Source organism: Phacochoerus africanus, chromosome 8 (assembly GCF_016906955.1).
Source record: "Phacochoerus africanus isolate WHEZ1 chromosome 8, ROS_Pafr_v1, whole genome shotgun sequence".
NCBI lineage: Eukaryota > Metazoa > Chordata > Mammalia > Artiodactyla > Suidae > Phacochoerus > Phacochoerus africanus.
This window is the reverse complement of record NC_062551.1, coordinates 83400680-83425691: the sequence shown is the minus strand read 5'-3', so window position 1 is coordinate 83425691 and position 25012 is coordinate 83400680. Positions and strand designations below refer to the sequence as shown.

Sequence of the window (25012 nt, the reverse complement as noted above, 5' to 3'; positions counted from 1 at the left end):
TACTTCTTTCTATGAAGTTGAGGGTCTGAACCAGGACTGAGATGTACACATACCCACTTCTCTTTAGATGTCCACATACCCTTGAACCAATTTCTTCATCTGAGCCGTTTCCTCATCTCTAACACTTGCATTACACAATTGTCTCAAAACTGATGATCAGAGAGAATACACAGAAAACTTGTCAACAAAGAACTGATATAAAAGCTACCTTTTGACTCAAGGGATAAACAAAGCCATGAAAGGTGTTTTTAATAGTCTCCAATTTACTTTATTCCCCTCAAACAACAGAGGTGACCCATGAAAGCAAATTCAAATTACAAGTTATCAACTTATTACAGATTCTATTTCCTAACAGCTAACTTTTTACTATTTCCCTAGAGGAAAAGGTTTCTTTTGCATAGTCTCCTAACTAAAGCAAAAGTCCCCACTAACGTTTTTATTTTTGGAGCTAGTACAAGAATTTAAACAATTCACAGAAGACTTGCAGGTCTGCTTAAGAGCAGGGTGCCATCTGCCTTATACATCTGATGGCCAGATGTGGACACAGAATCCCTCTCTCCTCACTAAAGGGGTTATACAGCTATTAATACATCTATTAATTTCCTTATTTTACAGAAATCTTAAATGTGAATGAAATGGAAAGGCTCTTTTATTATAAGCTACCAGGCCGAAATCTCAGACCTACCACATTTATCTGCTTTTAAAAACACACTTCAGGCAGTGTTGCATGACCAAATACAGAAACCACTTCTCTGCTCCCAGCCTCTCATTAGTCCACTCCTTCGATCTTTCCCAACTCCACGTAACACTGTGTTCTGCAGATGGACTGTAAAGACTGACTGTCCATGGAACCTCTACACCAGAATGCATCCTGCCCCAAGAGACCTGGAGAAATCAGGTTCCCATACTCCTGGGAAAAGATTAGAGGCAGCATTCCAAGCCAAACTGTATCCAGCTTTATTAAAGATACTTTTCATAAACAATCATGGTATTTCAGGCAGGACATGGGCAGACAATCGTTAACAGTATACAACAACTTTCAAACTCCCTTTTTCAATGGACTACCAAAATCAGAAAGCCACTATAAAACCCATGAAGTCTTCATGTGATGCTCTGAACAGGGAAAGTTTAGAGTGAGGGTTGACATTTCACATTTAGCATGTTGTTTAACAACTTTTCACAAGCCGACCCTGACTTTCAGGAAATGGAAATGAAAATGGCAGAATTATCAATCTGAAGATCCACAATCTAAAAAAGGAACCACTGCTCTTTTGAGAGATGCCATCTTAATGGTGACACCGGAAGGTCCAAATTGCCTGACAATTCTGATAACCAATTTTGTGGGATCAGGTCCCAGTAGGTCTCTCTGGGATTAAGGGAGTCAAGTCTATGCTCAAGGAGGAGGAGAAGAGGGCATAAAAAACTAATTTTAGTTTTCCACACCACAAGGCATTTGTGCCAAGATGGCTAATGTGTGTCAACATCAAGGAATCCCTCCTTCCTGGGAACCAAGAAGTCTCAGAACTAGATGGGAAAGGTGTTTTTTCCCCATGTCAATCCAGCTTCAGAGACATTCTATTAGTGACATGTGCCCTTTCCCCAAAGCAACAATGAAGTGTTCTGTGTGCTAACAACATAGCTTAAAAAAAAAAAAGTAAAACAAAATTCTGCATTTTTATAAAACTTGATAAAAAATAGTATTTCAAACTGTACAGTCACCAGAAGTACACAGTTATCAAAAATGCACACACTTCACTTGGCATCTCCAGCACCTTCAGCTTTCTGTGCCTAAAAGAAAAACAGACAGATTAATACAAGATGAAGATTTAGAAAGCATCTCCATCCATATTTCATTTATAGCATTACTTTGCTCCCATGTCAAAGTTCAGGTTTTAGGTACTTTGACAGTGAAACTCAGTAATTCTTTTGAAAACGTCCTGGTAGGTCATTTTGCCAAGTCACTTCCCCTCTGCACCTCACTGTAAAATTCAGAAGGGGACACACCAGCATTACAAGATCTTAGGTTATCTCATCTTGAAAACTATGGTGTACATAGCCTGACTGTGATACTTAAGGACAGGACAAGGAATCTGCACCACAGCTCCCTTTATCAGATGGCAGAGACTTAAAAAGGCTCAGGACTAAAAGACACACTTGGAGTGATACAGATGCAAGAAAAAAGCAATAAAAGATTCTGTGATCAGTAACGGATTGATTGAACAGATGTAACAAAAAGTGCAAACAGCCGCTGTACCTGGTCTGTTTTGGCATCTCCGTTTTCTGCAGGGTTATTCCCATCCTTGCCAGCATCGGCTTTCCCCTTTTTCCCTTTGGGTACCTTCTCTCCCTTCTACAAAGGGGGTAGGGGAGAGAAAAAAAAAAAGCTGTTTCTTATTTCATATAACCAGAATATAGTTTGCAAAGCTCTGCACAAGGTAGGACTGTTTATCAAAGGTTAAGACACTATACATCCTGCCCCACTGACAAGCCAAATTATCTATAATCTGCTGTGGTCTTCAATATACAAAAATTTTTACCTGAGTATAAATAATATAGAACAAGACATCTTAAAAACTTGGGTGTTTAATACCCAAATGCAATGCAGAGTTTTCTGTAAATTGACATCAGAGTTCTTGGTTAAGAAGCAGTCCTATTTGTCAGTGTTTCAAGCAATGAAGCTGTTATACACCAAGTCTCCCTGTCAGCAACACGGGAAACCACTCAGGCTTTCACATAACTTCTAGAGGCATGTTCGTCTCACCATCCTGCTCACCTTTGCAGGGGCCTTTTTAGGCTTGGGCTCTGGCTTTGGAGGAGCAGGTTTCTTTTATTTAGGGGAGAAAAGGAAAGCACAGAACATTAGTACAGTGGACCAAAAAAACCCAACCCACAACCAAACCACAGTACCACTGGCACAGAAGTTCTCCTACTTTGTAAAGTTTGTGGCAGGCTTTCCATTAGAACTTCCTATCTTCAGAAACCCATTCAAGTAACACTTGGTAGTGTCCCATTTTGGCTACAGCCATCACAATTTCAGAACCAGCAAATTCCAAATGGGCAAGAGTCCACAGCAGAGTAAGTCATTCAATACCAGCCACTGACCATAATTCTTGGGAAGCAAAGGGAATTGTTTTCAATGCTTTTTAGTTTCAGGGAATAATATGAAAAGTTAAAAGTAGACATACTTACAGCAGATAACCTCGCAGATCTTCTCTGTGGCTATTTAAAAAAACAAATAAGTAAAGTTACACACAGGACAGGTGAGCCACTTAAAAATCTTTGGGGCCAATGTGTTCAAGACTATAGGAAGTATAGACAGCTTACTCAGGCAAGACTAAGGACATGGTTAATTAGTGCCAAAGGAGCCCAAGGCTTTTTGACCCAAAAGAAGTGAAAGTAAGACTTACTTCGTCCTTCACCTTGGCTTTATCCCCTTTAGCATCCCCTTCAGCCTATAAAAAACAAAACCGAAGAAAGTTGCAGCTTCTGAAGCAATTCTTAATGGTTCACTAAGCTTAGCAAAGTCCTAAGGGGAGAAAAAAGAAATCGAAGAGAATCTGGTACACAGTATTTCTAGGACATACAAATGGGGTTTGTAGCATCCCCAGCTCCTATGCAAATCCCTGAAGTGCTCAGAAAGCTCTAGGGGTGCTCTCATGCGTCTGCTTCACGCCGGATCTGGCCCAAAGCACGCAGGGACGCTGGGTGTCCGAAACCCAGCGGCCCCGGGAAGCCCGCGCAAAGCTGGAGCAAGGCGCGCAAAGCGCAGCCCGCGCCGCCGCGCCAGGCAGAAGCAACAGCTGCAGAAGGAGCTAACAAACCCCTCGGAGGCGGGGCTGGAGAGCCGTTGCCATGGCAGCCGTCGAGGGCGGGAGACGGAGGCGCACGCAGCCGGGGGAACTCGTGGGCGGCAGCGGCGCGCACCAGCGCGAGTCTCGTGCGCTGGGTCCGTGGGCGGCGCGCGAGTGGAGGAGGGGCCAACCCGAGAAGTCCCGCCCTCAGGGGGAGGGCCCCGCCCCCTCACGGCGGCAGTTTTTTGGCGGCAGCGCGTTCCCCCGCCCGCCAACCCCGAACGCCGCCTTCCCGCCCTTTCGGGTTTGAATTGCCCGCCCGCGGGGAGGGGAGGGGGCCTGGGGATGGGGGGGAGGGGGCGCAAGGCGGGCACGTCGAGCCCAGGGGAGCGGGATAAACAGCCGCCAACATGGCTCCTCCCGCCGCGGCCGCCGCTCCTCCAATATGGCCTCTGGCGCCCGCGGGCAGCCGAGCCGCGCAGGGTTACCCCGGGGCCGCCTGACACCGCCTCGAGCCACCGCGCCGGGAAGCCGAGTCTGCTTCAGCTCGGCGCCGATTCTCGCGCCCCAAAGCCGAGGAAGCGGCGGCGGCAGCATTGGTGATCACGGCGGCGGCCCAGCGCCTGGGGCCCTCGCGCCACGTACCTTTCTCTTGGGCATGGTGACGGCGGCGGGACGTAGGCGCTGGACACGGGGATGCAGTGGCGCGCGAGCTTTGGTCGGTCCAGGGGTCGCTCTCGCCTCTTCTTCACACTGCTCGGGCTCCGGGGGGTTTATAAAGTTTTTATAGCGCTGGGAGCCCCGGACCGGTTAGAACCGGATTTCACCTCCCGCCGCCGCTCATTGGCCCAGCTGGGGTCACGTGGGCGGGGTTTAAACTCACCTCCTCTGGAGGGAGTGAGGAGGGGGGTATGGGGGGAGGGCGCGCGAGACGGCGGCGCGCCTCGGGGTGGGGGCGCAGTGGGGGAGGCGCACATCGAAGGCTATAGTTGAGAGGGGGGTGCGAGTCGGCGGGCTGTGGGTTTCGGCTCCCGCCAAGAGCTGGCTTTTGCAAACTACCAAGTTCCTTCCACCTTATGCAACCGAGCTATCCACTTCTCCAAGCCGTGCGACACTTAGGGCGCATCTCAGCCGCTTTCCTTCCTGTTCCCGCTGGGGGCCCCAGAAGAAAGGTTTGCTCAGCCTGGCCGCAATGTCCTTTGCCGGAGGCGGGAGGAAGCGCGCGGCTTCGAGGCACTGGTTGCAGTTCCCAGGGCCAAGGCTGACGCCGAAGTGGGGAAAGAGTGGAGAAGCCAGCTTGGCGCAGCTGGACGTGCATCCTTCCAAACCTCCACTCGGAGGAAGCTTTTCATGCACCTCACCTGGAAAGCGGTCCACTCGAGGTGGGTAGGGGTTCGAGGGGGGCACTTTACAAGCAGAGGTACATTTCGGGTGCAGTGGGGCAGGTAGGAGCTGTCCTTTCAGCACCCGTTGCTCAGCTGCCTCCCCAAGTATCAACGAAGCCCCCCAAAGCTTGTCGAGTGCCTCCCTTAGGTCCTTGTATTCCCACATCTCAGAACCCCGCCACAGAATGACGGAGAGTGGCCGCCAATGCTTACTAGCACTCCCCTCCCCCTAAGCTCCTCCCGCTTCGGAGACATCAAGCTCAGCTGCCCCCACCCGACGCGGTCACCAAGCCTGGGCGCTGCAAACGCAGCTGGCGAAATCCCTCCTTCCACACTGGCAGACTGGCTTCCTTTCACTTGCGCGAGGAAAAGGACAGTGGAGGAAAGCGTCCGGGGGATTAGGGAACAGGTGTTGAGATGGCAAAAGGGCTTTTCCAGTGGCTCCCCCTCCTCCGCCCCCAAAGCTAGGGATCTTGGAAGTAGCCAAGTGCACCTGAGGGAGGTAGACAATTGCTGCAGCAAAACACAGTCTACTGTTGCACTGTTCGCAAACAAGTTTTACATCCAAGAATTTTTAAAATTCTGTTTGACACCCAAGAGAATACAATACGATAAATATCCTCAAGTTGGGGCTTGGCTCACAGGTGGGAGAACATTTAAATAGGTCCCACCTAGTTTCTTGAGGCAAGAGTTGAGCTGGTTTGTACAAATCACACCAGTAGAAAGCACCCACAAGGAGTTCATGTCACCTATTTGCAGTTGCTGTGCCTGGACAGCCGTGGTCCCTCAGCCTCTTCTCCTTCCCACCCCTTCAGTGCCTCCTGAGGCAGCCCCTCCTCACCACACCCCACTGTGTACCTTTCCCAGAACACAGGACCTCAGGCCAAAGAGATACCAGCCTGATTAATCACTTCTGCTGTACCCCAATCACATTGGAGAAAGTCAGACCCAGAAAGGAGACAGGACTCAACAATCATGCTCACAGGGCAGATTCCGTTTGCTGCCTCCAGCCCCTCTTTCCCGCCTTAATTGTAGGGCTCTGCGTAACAGCCACATAATTCATGCCTCCCTAATTAAGGCTGTCAACAGCCCCATTGTAAAACTGGAAAATGTACAGCACCTGCTCTCTGGGAACCCTGTGCCAGGGATTGGTAGTGGGGAGTGCCAGGTGTGTGTGGGGGACTTGCCAAAGGGTACATTGATTGGCTTCTCAATCGCAGTGTCTGGCATTATGCTTGATTCTGGGAGCAGGGATGATGGCCAAGGAGTCTCTTGTGCCAGGTATCCAGGCATAGGAAGGGGAGGAGCAGACTGGAGTATAGTCAAGTTAGGGGTTTTAAAGAGTCTGTCTGCTCTTAGCACTGCTTGCAAGGCCCCACCTCACCCCTAGAGGGGGGTGTTGGGGAATCGGTTTGCAGAGAGTAAAATGTGAAGACTAAACAGAGTAACTTTTGGGTGGTATTACCAGCTGGTGCTTGCTGCTCTGGGGCACCTGAAGCATAGAGTTGCTCAGGCCGACAGCTCTTCAAAGGCACTAATCCTCTCAGCAGCTCCTCAGTGAGGCCTGGGAGGGAGAGGTAAGGGAAAGGACACAGCCCTTGACTTGGCCCTCTTCTCCCTGCTGGGCAACCTTGGCCTCACAAGCTGAGACTGCCATGCTGAAAATATATTGTCTCATGGCCTACTTAGGGGCCCAGGTCAAACATGGAAAGAAGCCTCAAAGAATAAGGAGGTGGGAAGCAGAGTTGAGATGCAGAGGGCAGGAGGCAGTCAGCTGGGAGAAGTGCTTGTTTCTGTGCTCTTGGTCTTGATGTGTTCCAGGGAAGGAGGCCTGTGCTGGGTTAGATTTGCCAGGGCCTAAAGGCGCTTCTGTTACCCTGTAGCCATGGAGGGGGCCAGTCTCACTGGGGAGTGGAGCCTGGCCCCATGCCCCGCAAGAGGAGGAGAAAAGCTTGTGTGGGCTGAGTCGACAATAGGTAATTGGATTGTAATCACCCGCCTGGCTTCTGAGCGCCATTGGGGGCGCTGAGCCTTTCAGTGAGCAATCAGCACTGCGTGGTGGGAGGGGGTAGAGAGTCAATAGCAAATCCCAGGTGGAGAGCCAAGGGGGAGGAGCAGCAGATGGGCAAATTTTCTTTCTGTCTCTCCACTTCCTTGCCTAAATAACGCTGGCTGCCTATTAGCTATTTACCAGCAGATTCAAGGTGGAGCCACATCTTTTGTGAAGACTAAGATGGATGGGTAAAGGACTAGGGTTTGGGGGAGACCTCTTTCCTTGAAGGATTGCTGGTGGAAAAAGAAAGTACAGTGAGAAGCACAGGTAGAGGTGGCAAACGTGGAAGAAGCAGGCAGCAGAAGAGCTAGGGCCCCCTACTCACCAAACCTACTGGTGAACAGAGCTGGGTTTAGCGTACTTGTGGGAGACTCTCACCCTCAACCTTCCCCAAGGGCACTGTCCCAGGCAGCCCCAAGGTATGTATCTATAGCACACAGACCTGGCCTCTAGGGCTCCCTGGCCAAGCAAAGGAAACACAATTCATCTTCAGGAGGGAGGTGCCTTTCACCAAGAAAGGGGAGTGGGGCCCTGGAGGCAGAGGGCAGGGCGAAATGGCAGGAGGCCAGCCTCACTCAGGCTGATGCGGTGCCCAGACGTGCCAGCCAGTCAGCCCGCTTGAGTTCCAAGGCCTGCAGGAAGACTTGGACTCGCTCTTCCCTTCTGGCTAGGAGTTTGTGCAAGCGTGTCCGTCGGAGCTGGGTGTCTCCACTGGCCTGGAGCCCCTCTTGCAGCAGCTGCTCTGTCACTGCAGCCTGGTCTCTCTCCAGCTGCTGCCTCTTCCGCTCCTCTGCATACATGTCTCGGGCCTTCTGCTAGAGAAAAGTGGGGATTGGGGTGGGGAGATCATTTTTAGGTGTGGGTGGAATTGGGATAGAAGAGGTAGGGGGTGGGGCACAGGAGAGGCCAAGTTAAGTGGAACATGGGGAGTCTGTACCAGAGTTGGAAAGGTTTAGGAGGTGATGGGCGGTGCTCATGTTGTATAGGCAGGGCAGTGGCAGTTCTGGGTCCATCTTGGCTTGTTTTGGGTGGAAGCATCTATATTTCTTTTTTTGTTGTTTTTTTAGGGCCACACCCATGGCATATGGAAGTTCCCAGGCTAGTGGTTGAATAGTAGCTGTAGCTGATGGCCTAGGCCACAGCCAGAGCAATGCCAGATCTGAGCCACATCTGCGACCTACACCACAGCTCACGGCAACACCGGGTCCTTAAACCACTGAGTGGGGCCAGGGCTTGAACCCACATCCTCATGGATACTAATCGGGTTCATTACTGCTGAGCCACAACGGGAACTCCAAGCATCTATGATTCTTGAAATTCTTCTCAGGTTTGCACTTGGAAGGGAACCAATGTGGGTCTGACTTCTGGTTTCCCCACCACCTAGCTTTGTGGCTTTGGGCAAATCCTCTCCTAACCTCATTTCTTCATTTGTAAAGTGGGGGTTGTGCCTACCTTGAAGAGTGGTTTTAAGGATTATAGGTAATATATGCAAAACCCCTATAGCATATTAGCAGGCTCTCAAAGAAAAACAGCGATCTTACAAGTTATTACCTGCCTATTCTCTGATGCAAGGAAGGTCCTATTCCTGCCTGGGGCACACCTATTGGTTCATTTCCTTTGGTTTCCCAGGTCACTCGAAGGGTGCCATCTTCCCAACTCCCTAAGTTATTTTTTAGAGTTTGGCTCCAGAACTGCCTTCCACATGGAGACCAGCCTGACTCGCCCAGAAAATGACCTTCCTGTGAACATTCTGAGAAGCAGATTCAGCTTTTCTTAAGCCATTCACTGCATTCTGCCTCTAGGATAGGCATTAGTGTCCACAGTCCACTCTTTCTGTTAGAAAATGAGCCCCTGAAGGCTCAGTAGAGCCCTCAGGCTCCTGAAACCTGTTCTGACATCTGGCAGGTTTATACTCCTTGGCAGCACTTATCATACCTTGTGTGTGTCTCTAGACAAACCATAAATTCCTAGAGGACAGAGACTGTGGCCTTTCCTCTCTGGCACGTGGAGCACCCTCTGCATGTGAAATACTCAATCCACTGACCATATGATCCCAGGAGAAGAAGGAGGATGCTCCTGGCATAGGAGGGGAACATCCCTTTGGAGCAGAACCAAGGCTTGGCTGTGCCTCACCGATGCTCTCTGCTCCTGCTACTCTAACAGGCTAGAGAATTTTTGCACCAGAGTTCCTCCTGCCAGACCTATTCCATGTGTGAGAAGCTCCTGTTTTGCTGCCAACTTGGCATCCTATACCCTTGATGACCCTTAGGACATTCTACCTCGCACTGTGGTATTTGGGTACCTATTTGTGTCCTCCTCAGCGTGAAAACACCTGGATTGCTCTGTTTTCATCCTTTAAAGAATACCTTTCACGTACACAAGCACTTCATCTGTGTCTCATTTTGATCCTCACAATAGGGCTAGGGAGGTACTTTCTATCTGCTGGAGATAGACATGGAGGTTCAGAATAGGGAAGTGATTTGCTAAGGTCTCTCAGCAATAAAGATTCACTGCATGAATAAAGATGACAAATGAAAAAATCTGGAAAATCCCCCCCCCACTCCTAGGTTTTTGACTGATCTGAAGCATTCAAGGGTACCCTTCTGCTATGATAATAAGCCCACATGCAGAGCTACGAAGACTAAAACAAGCTTGAGATGTTCCTTCTAAGGGTCTACATCTCACTGGAAGGGCTTTTTTCCTGGCCTTGGTCAGTAGGAACCCTGGGTCCTATATACAGGACTTTATTTGGGGTATGGAAATGCACAGGGTATAGTCACTGCAATCCATGTGCTTAGAGGCTGAGTAGGACACAGATATGTACACAAATACCATAATACAAGGTAGAATGTGGTCATCAGGGAGGCAAGGGAACGGGCCATGCAATTCAGAAGAAACTGGTTGATGGAGGTCAAGTAGCAGTGAAATCTCATGAATAGGCAGAATTTGAGCTGAGCTTTAACCAATAGGGAAGATTCAGATAAAGGTGGAGTATATAGGGGAAGGAGACTATCAGGCAGGGGAATAATGAGCAAAGACTCTTGTGATGCTATTTACAATAGACAAGACGTGGAAGCAACCTAAATGTCCATTGACGGAAGAAGGGATAAAGAAGATGTGGAATATATATACAATGGAATATTACTCAGCCATAAAAAAGAATAATTAATAATGTTGTAGCAACACAGATGGACCCAGAAACATGCTAAATGAAGTTAGACAGTGAAAGACAAGTATCATATGATAGCACTAATATGTGGAATCTAAAAAAAAAAAAAAAGATGCAAATGAACTTATTTGCAGAACAGAAACAGACTCACAGACTTTAGAAAACTTATGGATGGTTACCAAAGGGGACAGGTGGTGGGGGTGGTAAGGAGAGACTAGGAGTTTGAGATCGGCATATGCACACTGAGGTATATGGAATGACTGGCCAATAGGGACCTGCTGTATAGCACAGACAACTCTACCCAATACTTTGTGGTAATCCATGTGGGAAAAGAATCTGAAAGAGAATGGCTACGTGTATACATATGACTGAATTACTTTGTTGTACAGAAGAAATTATCACAACCTTGTAAATCAACTATACTTCAATAAAACTTAAAAACAAAAAAGACTCATGAAATTGAAGAGTGATTTGGCCAGTATGAGTCTGCCTGGAACCGTGGGGTGTGAGAAGTTCCTGTCCAAAGAGCTCCCTCACTTTCTTTTTTGGCCACCCTGTGGCACATGGAGTTCCTGGGCCAGGGATCAGATCTGAGCAAGTTGCGACCTAAGCTGCAGCTGCTTCAACACCAGATCCTTAACCTACTGTGCTCAGCCGAGGATCGAACCTTCGTCCCAGTGCTCCCAAGGCACCGCTGATCCCATTGTGCCACAGTGGGAACTCCTCCCCCACTTCCTTAAGCCTATTTCTTCATTTGAGAAATGGGGATGACAGTATCCATCTCACTGGGTGGTTTGAGGAAAAATGAGATAATGTACACCCAACCTGGTGCCTGGCTAGTAAGGCAGTAAGCTATTCTGTCACCACTGCTTGTGGCTAGGGCTAAGCAGGCTAAGTTCTGGCTGAACAGAAAGGATAAAGGCCTCCAGCCACAGAGGGAGGAAGTGAGGAGATGGTTAAAATTGCTCCATGAGGCTCAGGCTTTTTCGAAATGGCATCCTAGACTGAGTGCCAGGCAGGGAGGCTGCATCCAGGCAAAGCCTGGCCCCTATTTGCCAGGAATCAGTGATTCACTGTTAGGACGACAGAGTCAGGAGAGCTCATAAAGACCAGTGGCTCTAGCCTCTTCGTTGTGCAGACAAGGACACCAAGGCTGAGGCAGGCAGGGACTTGGCCCAGGTCACACAGTGGGTTGAAGTTCCCTTGGTTTCTCCACTAAGGAGGCTTCTTTGAAAGATCTGTGGGAAATGTTCTGTGCCTCTGAATAAGCTGTGCTTATTCCCACAGTCAGTGGCCTGCATCTGAACACTCTGTAAAACCTCCTTGTGGTGTGCATCGACCTCCCCATCATCGTAAAGGTGTTCTAAGTTCTTCTCAGGTACTCAGCCTCTGAAAACCTAGGCTAATGCAAGTCCTAGTGGTCAATTTCTCTCTTCGTGACCACACTGTCTACTCTCCCTGTATAATGACCAAGCAGGGGTAAGGGTGTTAATAATTACCTTAGACACTTCTTGTACAGACTCTCTCAGTCTTGGTGTAAGGGCTCCATGGAGCTCATTTTGAGAAATGGGGCCCTAACCTATTAATATAAACCTCTCCTGGGCATTCGGGCTTTCTGTTCTTGTTCTCTCCTTAGCAGAATTAGGGAACAAGATGTAACAGCCCCTCCAGTACATAAATCCTTGGGTCCTCTGACCTCATTGGGGCATGGACAGAGGATGCAAGTCTTGGGCTTCTAAACGTTCGCTAATGACAAGTCTGCCCATAAGTCTCCATCTGCTGCCATCAATATGCCCAGGTAGGAGTATGGGGATGCATTTCTGAGGGTTGTTTGAGACAGAATACCTCCTGCTGGGAGCATGATGTTCCGATAAGCACCAAGAGTCCCCCTGCCAGGGGAACTGTACTGGGGATGGGATGAGCGGGGTGTCTGTGGTTTTCCTGGAGACAGGTGAAGTCGGGCGAACAGCCCAGAGACACACATGGTGAATGATATCGGCCACCATTCTCTGAAAATGAACTCTGTTTCAGCACTGTACTCGGAGCTTTCAGTGTATTAGTTTACTGAACCCTTATCACCAACTTGTGAGACGGGTATTATTTTAATCATTACTCCTCTCATTTTACAGATGAGAAAAATGATCCTCTGAAGGGTTAAGTAACTGCCCAGTCAGCCACATAGCTAGTAGGCAGCGCCATGATTCAAAGTCAGGCTATCTGAGACAATAGCTAAAGTTCTTAACTTCTGCTGAGGAGAAGAGAGTGACCACCTAAAGATCACTAGAGAGAGTTTTGGTTGATTGATCTAGCCTGGTGATTGATTTAGCCTGGTGTTTAATCTCCGACAAATGCATCAAAGCAAGAGTAGTGGGAATAGGTATCTTCTCCCTCTACATCATTACAGATTAGGTGGACCAAACACTTATCCCTCATCTCTGTCCATGACCCCTCATGGACCTACCATCCCCGCAGTCTGTAACTGAGGATCAGTGGCTCCATACTGTTGGCCGCTCTGATTTTCTACATGTCCTACCATGTCATAGTTGAGATTTCTTCCCTTTGCCAGCCTCTATTCTCTATAAGACGGATAAGTGACCACTTAATGATTTTCATGGTCCCTTCAAATATCAAGGTCTAGCCTCCAATGAATTTGTAGCTGAGTCCCTGCTTCCATTAGTAACCATCAGCTGCCCGCATCCCAGTGAACTTCTCTAGGTCAGGAACCCAGCTCCCTGCCCTGGCTTCCTGCAGGGAATGGGGACATACTGGGCTGAGCCAGAGCAGCTCAGAATTTAACAATGGGAATATGGGATAAGGGGCAAGAATACAGACATGGAGGCAGAAAACCAACGGTTATGGGAACAAGGCACTGTGAGGAGTCCTGTTTGGTGATGATACAGGATATATAAAAGGAAGACAGGCTACAAAACACATAATATTAGGAAGATAAGCTCTTTGGTCTGAGGGCAAACTAGCCAGGATGTTGTTAGTCTGTATCTACCCTTAATGCTTCTGCTGAGGTGATACGATGTCTAGAAACAGAGTCTGAGAGCTCCTGGGTGGAGGAAACCTGGCTAGAACCCCCATGAGGTTTCCTGAAAAAGGGTTCAGGACAGTCAATACCTGTTACTACTTTGGTTTCCTCACTCTAAAAATGGGGGCCATAAATAATAATATCTACCTTGTAGCACAACATAGAATCTAAGTAAAGGATGCTTGACGTGGTAAGAGCTCAATAAATGTTTGAAATTATGATTCTTAGGTATCAAATGAAACTTTGTTTGTTTTTTTACTTTACTGTGGCATATGAAAGTTCCCAGGCTAGGGTTGAATTTGAGCTTCAGTTGCCAGCCTAGGCCACAGCTGCAGCAATGCCAGATCCAAGCCACATCTGTGACCTATGCCACAGCTCTCGGCAATGCTGGATCCTTAACCCACTGAGCAAGGTCAGGGATCGAACCTGCATCCTCGTGGATACTATTTGGGTTCTAAACTGCTGAGCCACAACAGGAACTCCCAGTTCACTTGTTTGTTATCTGACTCCTCAAGTAAAAGAATAAGTTTCTTGAAGGTAGGGATCCTGTCTGGCCAACTAACTGCTTGAATCCCTTGTGCCTAATGCTAACAGAGTGCCTGTCTCAAGACCAGGTACTCAGTAATAGATATTTGTGGAATGAGTGAAATTTGAGGTAATTCCTCTGAAAGCCATGTGGGAAAGTATCTGAGAAAACAAATTCCTAAAAGGCCTCTGAGCAGCCACATTAGAGACAAGAATATCCATATACCAAAGCTCATGCACCAAGATCCTCTGGGCTTTTTATAAGGCCAGTTCGTTCTCATTTTACAGATACAATTCTAACAAGCTTGACTGACTGGTTTCTTTGCCTGTAGCTGATTTTAAAAATGTAAACAGGAAGATAAGGGAAGAAGGGATACTGTCAAAATTAGCCATGGACCATGGGAGGGACTGAGAGGGAAGACAAGAGAAAAACAGATAAGAAATCCCAAAGCCAAGTATTTAGGGAACATCTAGCTTAGAGAAAGAATTCCACTCTTCAAGGCCGTCCTATATGGTGCAATACATCAAAATGGTAGTTACTATTACCGTCATCGGCATCTTTAGAACATGAGTATTCCGATCATCATTACTACCAAATGCCTGGCATACAGTAGGTGTCAATGAATTATGCCTAAGACATGTTCCAGAAAGTTTTCTATCAAAAAAGGATAAAAAAAGTTTTAGTACTTGGAGTTCCTGTTGTGGCTCAGTGGGTTAAGAACCCAACATATTGTCCATGAGGATGAGGGTTTGATTCCTGGCCTCACTCAGTGGGTTAAAGGATTTGATATTGCTGCGAGCTGCAGCATAGGTCACAGATGTGGCTCAGATCTGGTGTTGCTGTGATGTGGCACAGGCCTGCAGCTGCTGCTCCAATGTGACCCCTAGCCCAGGAACTTCCATATGCCATAGGGAAAAAAAAGAAAAAAGAAAGTTTTAGTTCTTAAAGGGAGATTTGGTCAGGTGGAAAAATCTGATATTTGTTCCTCACTGATGGTGGATAATTGAGATGTTGCTGTTTTTCTTTTCACTTGAACTCAACTTCCTCTTACAATTTCCTCATAGTCTGAGACTAAATGATCAAGCACATGACCAAACCATCATGATTTGATCAACTTATTCCAGGAGTTCTGGACTTCAGAGTCATGGAAAGATTCCAGGAATCATGGGAACCCCCAGAAGTAGTTTGTTTCAGTGATTAGTGCAATTCTATGCAAAATGCCATGTTTTAGAGTGAGCTTCACATTTTTTCTAAGGAGATGGTCTACGGCTTTCAGCAAATTCCCTAGGGAGTCCCTAATGCCAAGAGGACTGGGAAGCCTGAGTTACATCATTATTTCCTCCTGGTCATTATCTCTCCAGACTCAAAAGCAGCAGCAGCTTAGGATTTAAAATTCTGTGGCCTTAGATGTGATAAATTCATTTGAGTAATAAAAAAAAATAAAAAATTAAAATTAAAATTAAAAAAAATTCTGTGGCCTTGGGACAGTAACTCTGCCCTTTCCATATCTGAAAAATGAGGACACCAAACCTGCTGGATTGTTGGAAGGGTTAAATAAGAAAACTTATATGAAAACACCGAAGAGTCTTAGCAGACCCTCAATATGTTAGCTGCCACCACCACACACACTGCCATGGTTATTAAGAGTCCTAATCAGACACAGGTGACTGACTCCTAATGAAACTGTTTCAAGATCTGGTGATCAAAACTAAAAGCAGGGAGTTACCAACGTGGCTCAGCAAAAATGAATCCAACTAGGAACCATGAGGTTGCGGGTTCGATCCCTGGCCTCGCTCAGTGAGTTAAGGATCCGGTGTTGCCGTGAGCTGTGGTGTAGGTCGCAGAAGTGGCTCATATCTGGCATGGCTCTGGGGTAGGCCAGTGGCTACAGCTCCGGTTCAACCCCTAGCCTGGGCACCTCCACATGCCACATGTGCAGCCCTGAAAAAGGAAAAAACAAAAACAAACAAACAAAACCCCTAAAAACAGAATGTCAAGTCTTGGCAGAACATAGGTTTTTTTTTTGTCTTTTCTAGGGCCACACCCGAGACATATGGAGGTTCCCAGGCTAGGGGTCTAATTGGAGCTCTAGCTGTCGGCCTACACCAGAGGCACAACAACACGGGATCCGAGCCGCGTCTGCAACCTATACCACAGCTCACGGCAACACCGGATCCTTAACCCACTGAGCGAGGCCAGGGATCAAACCCACAACCTCATGGTTCCTAGTTGGATTCGTTAACCACTGAGCCACGATGGGAACTCCAGAACACAGTTTTATACAACAGAAAGACAGTGCTATTTTGGAGTCTTGGATTTTGTATACTTCCACTTCTACAATCTTTGTAGGCTAATTCCTTTAGAGAATAATGGCCAATCTCTCTGAGAAGCCTTTCCTAGGTTTCCATAGTAAAGAGATTGAAGACTTGTAACTTGAATCCCAGTTCTTTTATTTGTTAAATGCCCTTAACTAAATAATTTTGATTTGCTCATTTGCACAAATGGGGCTAATAATTCCTGCCTCATTAGGTTCTTGGGAACATTAAGTTAGATAATGCATATAAACTGTTCAGAGTTGGACACACAGTCAACACTCAGTAAACGGTAGCCACTGTCGTCATTACCATTAACATGCCCATTAGATTAGCAAGTGCTTGGCATATTTGGTAGTAGGTGGTCAGTCAATGCTAACCTTTCCTTCCATCCCATCCAGTCAGGCCAGTCCCATGCTCTTACCTGAAGCATGCTGTGGTTCATCTGGAACTGCAAGATGGCCTCACAGAGGTTCCAAAACGTGTATTCTGGCCACAGAACGGGCTGGAACACCAAGCAGGAGTGGGAGGTCTGGGAAAGGTGGGGAAGGGAGACAGTATGATTTAGTAATATGTTACCAGAACATTTTCCTGGTCAGGCTCCAAAGGAGAAGCAAGCTGATCACACTCAGAGATGAGGTGGCACAGGCATCCTGAGTTGCAGCTGCTGCTACCAGCCCTTATGCACTAATAGGGGGAGGGTCATCTGAGGCAGTTAAGATCACTTGCCTGTGGCAAGATGGAACTAAAGTGAGACTAGATCAACATTTCCACCAGGATTCTTCTAAGAGCCAATTTTAGGACTATGAAATAACATCTGGATTATGTTATTGGCTCATGGCCCTTAGAGGTCATCTGGGAGACACAGTGCCAGATAAAAGTTAGCAATGAACAAATGGTAGCTGCCATTGTTATTTTTAAGTAGCAGAGTATGGCACAATGGGCTCTGGGGCCAGACTTCCCAGCTTTGAGTTCTGGCTCCACCTTTTATCATCTATTTGATCCAAGGCAAGTTACTTAACCTCTCTGGGCCTCAGTGTCCTCAACTAAAAAATTGGGCAATAAGAATACCTAGTTTTTGGAGTTTCCATTGTGGTTCAGTGGGTTAAGAACTTGACACAATGTCCTTGAGGATGTGGGTTCAATCCCTGGCCTTGCGCAGTGGGTTAAGGATCTGGCGTTGCCATAAGCTGTGCCATAGGTTGCAGATGCAGCTTGGACTGCTATGTATGTTGGCAGCTGCAGCTCTGATTTGACCCCTAATCTGGGAACTTCCATATGCCAAAGGTGCATCCCTAAAAAGAATAAAAAAAAACAACAACAAAAAAAAAACAAAAACAGTTTTTAAGGTGCTGTGAAAATTTAACACAATACCATACATAAAGCAGAGCACAGAGCTAGGTGAATTTTTAATCATAATCAGATATAAGATGCCCTTCTGGAACATTCTTGTCACTGCTTGATATCTTTAGTGGTAAGGAATTCAGTGCCTCAAGGGGGAAAATTTTAATTGTCAGATAGCTTGTTATGCTACACCAATGTCACCTTCTCTACCGAAGTCTCAGGTTTTGCTCTCAAACAACTTTATTTCTTCCTCAAAATGACATTCTTTTAAGTATTTGAAAGCTAGATTAGAGCTGCCTATTATCTGTTCCCAAGGTTGTAATGCCTTGTTCAATTTGTCTTTGCCAACAAACTATAAGTTTTAAGACAGTAGGGACTGGTCACTGCTAACGTGGTCACTGCCATATTCTCAGCATAAAGGAGGATCTCAACATTTTTTTCCAAGGGAATGAACTGTCACCATGCTTCTCTTTTCCAGACCATTACCCTTCACTTATTCGTTTTAGGATATGAGTTTCAGGTTCCTTGCCATTCAGGTTGGCCTCTTCTGTTAAGTCCTCTAGTTTACCAGCACAGTTTCTTAAAACTCAGTGGCCAGAAGAAAACTCTCCAGATATAATCTGACTAGCAGCGTGAGACACAGAACCATAAGCTGCATATTATACGTCTTTCAACATACAACACAGTAGCCAAAGACCGAAAGTATCTTTATTTAAAAAAATTTTTTTTATTTTTGTTTTTTAGGGCCAGACTCGCGGCACATGGAGGTTCCCAGGCTAGGGGCTGAATCAGAGCTGTAGCTCCTGGCCTACACCACAGCCGCAGCAACTTGGGATCTGAGTCACATCTGCGACCTACACCACAGCTCACAGCAATGCCAGATCCTTAACACACTGAGCAAGGCAGGGATTAAACCTGCATCCTCATGGATGCTAGTCAGATTCGTTAACCACTGAGCCACAATTGGGAACTTCTGAAAGTATCTCTAGTAGTTAAATTTTGTTCACTTAGATTTTCTTTTTTTTTTGCTTTTTAGGGCCCCATCCGAGGCATATGGAAGTTCCCAGGCTACTGGTCAAAGCAGTGTGGGATCTGAGCCAAGTCTGTACCTACACTACAGCTCATGGCAACGCCAGATCCCTGACCCACTCAGCAAGGCCAGGGATCAAACTCACATCCTCATGGATATTAGTTGGATTCATTTCTGCTGCACCACAATGGGAACTCCCACAATTTCTGGAACTTTATCATGTGAATTACTTCTAAGCTGAGTTTCCCTCTGTCCAAGCTCTCCCTGAACAAGATTTCCCCCAGCCAAGTGATATCCAGATGATGGAGATATTCAAGAAGACAAACTTATTTGGATATAAGCTTTTAGAGAACTACCTACACTGTGATAACTGAGCTGAGAGGCAATGGCAGGCCCCGAAGAAAGCATCTGCATATAATTGGTACCATATGCGGACTGTGCTTGTGTAGATGCAGCCCTTTATTTTGAAGGAGAGAAATTAGTAACTGTAAAGCAAGGCTCTAGCTCAGAGGTGACAGGTTACCTGGCAGGTTACCAGGGCAGGAGCTTATGCTCAGGGGCAAAAGACAGAAGTCCAGTTCCTTGAACAGAGGCATAGGTAAAGCTTTCACCACAGGTGGATAGCCCTGATTTCCCCTCTAGGCACTTTAGAGAGCAAGAAGCACACGGGCTCACAAAGCCAGGAACAGATGAGGAAGGGATAGAAAACATTCTAGGCACAGCCTAGAGACATTTCTCTGGATTTCAGCTCCCCCTCCAATCTGTTTTGTGGATGCAGTCACCGTTTTCAGTTTTTACACAAAGGGAACAGTGGTTGGAAATGACCTACCTGCCACAGAAGGAAGTCGCTGAGCCTCACTTCCCCAGAAGTCCGTATCAAGATGTCAGGATGAGGAGAGTGGTTGGTATAGAGGCACTTATCGAGCAGAGACTCAGAGACATCACTAAGGTGAGTGGGGAAGAGACAAAGATAAGCACACATCTCTTTCTAGATTTTTCTCATGGTGAACGTCCTTAGGTTCCTTACGTTTTCAGTTTATAGAACACCATCAAATAGATTAGTTAATACCGCCTGAGGGAAGAACCACAAAAAATGTTTGATAAATTAATGAATCTTTTTTTTTGTCTTTTTTTGCTATTTCTTGGGCCGCTCCCACGGCATGTGGAGGTTCCCAGGCTAGGGGTCTAACCGGAGCCGTAGCCACCAGCCTACGCCAGAGCCACAGCAACACGGGATCCGAGCCGTGTCTGCAACCTACACCACAGCTCACAGCAACGCCAGATCCTTAACCCACTGAGCAAGGGCAGGGACTGAACCTGCAACCTCATGGTTCCTAGTCAGATTCGTTAACCACTGCGCCACGACGGGAACTCCTAATGAATCGTTTTAATCCTCATAACTACATAAGGTATTTCTATCTTCACGTTATAGATAAGGAAACTGAGGTTCGAGAAGGTAAATAATCTGCCCAGAGTCCTTTAGTTGCAGGTCTAAAACCAGATGCACCCACTAGAATGTCTGTCCTTCACTTAAAGCATCTTGATTTTTAAAATGTGTACACCTGGAGTTCCCACTGTGGTTCAGTGGAAACGAACCTGACTAGCATCTATGAGGACGCAGATTCAATCCCTGGCCTTGCTCAGTGGGTTAAGGATCCAGCATTGCCATGAGCTGTGGTGTAGGTCGCAGACATAGCTCAGATCTGGCTTTGCTGTGGCTGTGGTGTAGGCTGGCAGCTACAGCTCCAATTTGACCCCTAGCCTGGGAACCTCCATATGCCGCAGATGCGGCCCTAAAAAGACAATAAATAAATAAATAATAAAATGCATACACCCTAGGACCCTGCAATGTGATGAGACACTATGCAACTATTTTTAATAAAGACAAATCTAAATGTACTGATTTGGAAAGATGTCTAAGATGCAATATTAAATGAAAAAAAGCCGTTTCAGAAAAAAATAGCATGGAAAACACACACACACACACACACTCAAACACTCATACAGGTGAATACATGTATATATAAACAAAGAACAAAATCTAAAAAGGCACACACTATACTATTAACAGTGATTACTTCTGAAAGGTTGGATAAGAAGGAAAGATGAACTCTTCTTACTTTATGTACTTCTGTATTATTCGAATTTATTATAGAGAACATTTTTTCTTTTTTTGGACATACCTATGGCATGCAGAGGTTTCTGGGCCAGAGGTCAAACCTGTGCCACAGCAGCGACCTAAGCCACAACAGTGACAACTGGATCCTTAACCTGCTGAGCTACACAGGAACTCCTATTATAGAGACCTTTTTTTTTTTGTCTTTTTTGTCTTTTTTCCATTTCTAGGGCCGCTCCAATGGCATATGGAGGTTCCCAGGCTAGGGGTCTAATTCTAATTGGAGCTGTAGCTGCCAGCCTACGCCAGAGCCACAGCAACGCTGGATCAGAGCAGTGTCTGCGACCTATACCACGGCTCACGTCAATGCCGGATCCTTAACCCACTGAGCAAGGCCAGGGATCGAACCCGCAACCTCATGGTTCCTAGTCGGATTCGTTAACCACTGAGCCACGACAGGAACTCCCAGAATTGGGTTTTAAAAAGATGACTCTGGCTGAAATCCCAACCACAGCCAATCACCACTTCTGTCAGCACCAGCTCTGTGCCCTATATGGCACATCCATTACTGTGGAGCATGGCACCATGGATTACTTATTAGCTTGCACGAACCAGACTGTGAGCAGCTTGAGAGCAAGCCCTTATCCTGGCCTTCCAGCATAGGACCTTCCAGGGATAGCAAAAGACTCAATAATTGTATGGATAAATGAATGAACGAACCACTGAAAAAAGATCTCAGAAACAAATACAAAAACAAAAAGACAAAAAAAATGAGTTTGTGTCGTGGCGCAACAGAAACAATCCAACTAGGAACCATGAGGTGGCGGGTTTGATCCCTGGCCTTGCTCAGTGGGTTAAGGATCTGGCGTTGTCGTGAGCTGTGGTGTGGGTCAAAGATGTGGCTCGGATCCCACTTTGCTGTGGCTGTGGCGTAGGCCAGTGGCTACAGGTCCGATTAGACCCCTAGCCTGGGAACCTCCATATGCTGCGGGTGCTGCCCTAAAAAGCAAGAAAAATAAAAATAAAAAAATAAATAAAATGCGTAAAATAGGGAATTTCTGTTGTTGCTCAGGGGAAACCAACTAATATCCATGAGGACGTGGGTTTGATCCCTGGCCTCCCTCAGTGGCTTAAAGGATCCAGTGTTGCCGTGAGCGATGGTGTAGATCGCAGACGTGGCTCGGATTTGGCACTGCTGTGGCTATGGCAAAGGCTGGCAGCTGCAGCTCCGATTTGACCCCTAGGCTGGGAACTTCTATATGCTGTAGGAGTGGCCCTAAAAAGAAAGAAACAAACAAACAAACAAAAAAAACGGTTAAAATTGTAAAATTTGTTAAATATTATCATAATTTTTTTAAAAAGTAGAACATTTTCTGGAAGGATATGGGTACAAGTATTCAACAAGATAACAACTCTTCCCTTATAAACTATTTATTTTACTAAATGGCCAACCTAAAATAAAATTAAAAACCTATAATGGAGATATGGTAACAGCTTTGGGAAGGGAGGCCTGGCAAGAAGTATCAACAAGACAGTGAGTGGCCTTCGGTGGAGAGTTAGAACCTGTCAGGGTGTTCCCAGTATCATTTGGAAAGATAGACAGTTTCTAGAAGCTACAAAGATACACAGAAATGTGCCCTGTGATAACAACAGAGCACATTTCTCTAGCATTCATTTTATAAAGAAGATGGTGAAGAACATAAGCTTTGGAGGGAGATGAATCTGAGCTGGAGTCCAGGCTGTTCCACTTAGTAGCTCACGTGTCTTTGGGCAGGTCAACTAACCTTTTTATTCACTGATTGACTGATTCATTCATTCATTCATTTTTTATTTTTGGCCTTAGGTGCACCTGGGGCATGCAGGAGTTACTGGGCTAGGGACTGAACCTATGCCACAGCAGCCACCCAAGTGGCAACAGTGACAATTCTAGATCCTTAACCTGCTGAGTCACAAGAGAACTCCTCACCTAACCTTTTAAAACCATAGTTAACTGGTCTTATAAAACGTGCCTCTGCAGTACAGGTCACAGATTTGATCTCTGGCCCAGCATAGTGGGTTAAGGATTCCATGCTGCCACAGCTGTGGCACAGGTCACAACTGGGGCTCCGACCTGATCCCTGGCCTGGGAACTCTATATGCCACAGGTCAGCCAAAAATGAAGAAGAAAGAGAAAAAAAAAACCCAAAGACAAAAAAAAACAATTATCTACCTCAAAAGTTCTAAGGATTAAATGAAATAATATATGTGGAATACTTAGCAAGTGCTGGACACAGAGTAAATGCTTAGTAAATATTAGCAATTACTATTAACACTATTGTTTTCGGAGTTCCTGTTGTGGCGTAGTGGTTAACAAATCCGACTAGGAACCATGAGGTTGCAGGTTCGATCCCTGCCCTTGCTCAGTGGGTTAAGGATCCGGCATTGCCGTGAGCCGTGGTGTAGGTTGCAGACGCAGCTCGGATCCTGCATTGCTGTGGCTCTGGCGTAGGCTGGCAGCTACAGCTCTGATTCGACCTCTAGCCTGGGAACCTCCATATGCCATTGGAGCGGCCCAAGAAATGGCAAAAAGACCAAAAACAAAAACAAAAACAATTGTTTAAGAGGAAGAAAGAGGCCTACAAGAGGACAAAGACCTACTCAAGATAACTTATTTATTTACTTATTCCTTTTTTAGGGCCCCAGGTGTGGCATATGGAAGTTTCCAAGCTAGAGGTTGAATCGGAGCTGTAGCTACTGGCCTACACCACAGTTACAGCAACTCGGGATCCGAGCTATGTCTTCGACCTACACCACAGCTCACGGGATCACTAGATCCTTAACCTACTGAGGAAGGCCAGTGATTGAACCTGAATCCTCATGGATATTAGTTGGGTTTGTTACCACTGAGCCACGATGGGAACTCCAAAGGGGAAATCTTTTTTTTTCTTTAGGGCCACACTCATGGCATATGGAGGTTCCCAGGTGAGGGATCGAATCCGAGATGCAGCTGCCAGCCTATGCCACAGCCAGACCAGATCCAAGCCTTGTCTGCAACCTACACCACAGCTCACAGCAATGCTGGATCCTTAACCCACTGAGTGAAGCCAGGAATCAAACCCACGTCCTCATGGATACTAGTCGGGTTCTCAACCTGCTGAGCCACAACAGGAACTCCCCAAGAATTTATTAATTATCATTAATACTCAACCTAACTCCTTCTTCAATTCCAGACTCAAAAATATATATATTAATATGACTGCTAGAAAAAAATACATACCCTGGAAACAAGGAAAATAAAGAGTTGGATTTTCCACTATGGCACAGCGGAAACGAATCCAACTAGGAACCTTGAGGTTGCAGGGGTTCAATACCTGGCCTCACTCAGTGGGTTAAGGATCTGGCATTGCCATGTGTGGCGTAGGTCACAGACTCAGCTTGGATATGGCGTCGCTGTGGTGTAGGCTGGCAGCAACAGCTCCGATTAGACCCCTAGCCTGGGAATCTCCTTATGCCGCAGGTTCAGCCCTATAAATACAAAAGACAAAAAAAAAGGAAACTAAAGAGTTGGATAGTGGAGATGAGAAAATAGAAAATTTCCAGTTATGGGAAAGGTAGAGCCTGACTGTAATTAACTCACTGATTCTGTTATAAATATGGATTTATAAATACATGTCTGAAACTGAGTAATTTGGGAGTTCCCACTGTGGCTCAGCGGTAACAAACCAGACTAGTATCCATGAAGATGCAGGTTCGATCCCTGGCCTCGCTCAGTGGGTTAAGGATCTGGGGTTGCCGTGACCAGATGTGGCTAGGATTTGGTGTTGCTGTGGCTGTGGCTGTGGCCGGTGGCTACAGCTCTGATTCATTTTCTAGCCTGGGAACTTCCGTATGCTGTGGGTGTGGCCCTTAAAAAAAAAAAAGAAAGGAAAAAAAAAAAAAAAACCCGAATAATTTAAAGGCTACTGGGAGTTCCCGTCATGGTGCAGTGGTTAACGAATCCGACTAGGAACCATGAGGTTGCGGGTTCAGTCCCTGCCCTTGCTCAGTGGGTTAAGGATCCAGCGTTGCTGTGAGCTGTGGTGTAGATTGCAGACTCGGCTTGGATCCCGTGTTGCTGTGGCTCTGGCGTAGGCTGGTGGCTACAGCTTCGATTCAACCCCTAGCCTGGGAACCTCCACATGCCACGGGAGCGGCCCAAGAAATAGCAAAAAAAAGACTACTGCCTCAGGCCCTGACTAGCCTAGTCTGAGCTGAACATCAAGCTTCCTGAGCT

General features: G+C 46.6%; 2 protein-coding genes across 6 annotated transcripts in view; both read right to left on the bottom strand.

The window, feature by feature from the left end:
• Nucleotides 1–933: 933 nt before the first annotated feature.
• Nucleotides 934–4649, bottom strand: HMGN2 (high mobility group nucleosomal binding domain 2). The gene is made up of 6 exons (XM_047792751.1): nucleotides 4437–4649; nucleotides 3408–3452; nucleotides 3190–3219; nucleotides 2774–2824; nucleotides 2255–2350; nucleotides 934–1788 (listed from the first exon to the last, which is right to left on the bottom strand). The coding sequence occupies exons 1-6, from the start codon at nucleotides 4449–4451 to the stop codon at nucleotides 1753–1755; spliced, it is 273 nt and encodes a 90-aa protein (XP_047648707.1). The 5' UTR covers nucleotides 4452–4649; the 3' UTR covers nucleotides 934–1752.
• A 1066-nt stretch (nucleotides 4650–5715) lies between these two features.
• The window catches only part of DHDDS (dehydrodolichyl diphosphate synthase subunit), a 31289-nt gene continuing 11992 nt past the window's right edge, over nucleotides 5716–25012 (bottom strand). For 3 of the 5 annotated variants that reach the window (XM_047792745.1, XM_047792747.1, XM_047792746.1), the window contains exons 7-9: nucleotides 19474–19588; nucleotides 16695–16802; nucleotides 5716–8044 (exon numbers count right to left, since the gene is read on the bottom strand). In XM_047792745.1, the coding sequence (XP_047648701.1) occupies nucleotides 7805–8044; nucleotides 16695–16802; nucleotides 19474–19588 (463 nt within the window). In that variant the 3' untranslated portion in view covers nucleotides 5716–7804. The remainder of the gene's footprint in view (nucleotides 8045–16694; nucleotides 16803–19473; nucleotides 19589–25012) is intronic. The other 2 variants (XM_047792749.1, XM_047792750.1) reach the window with 1 other exon arrangement.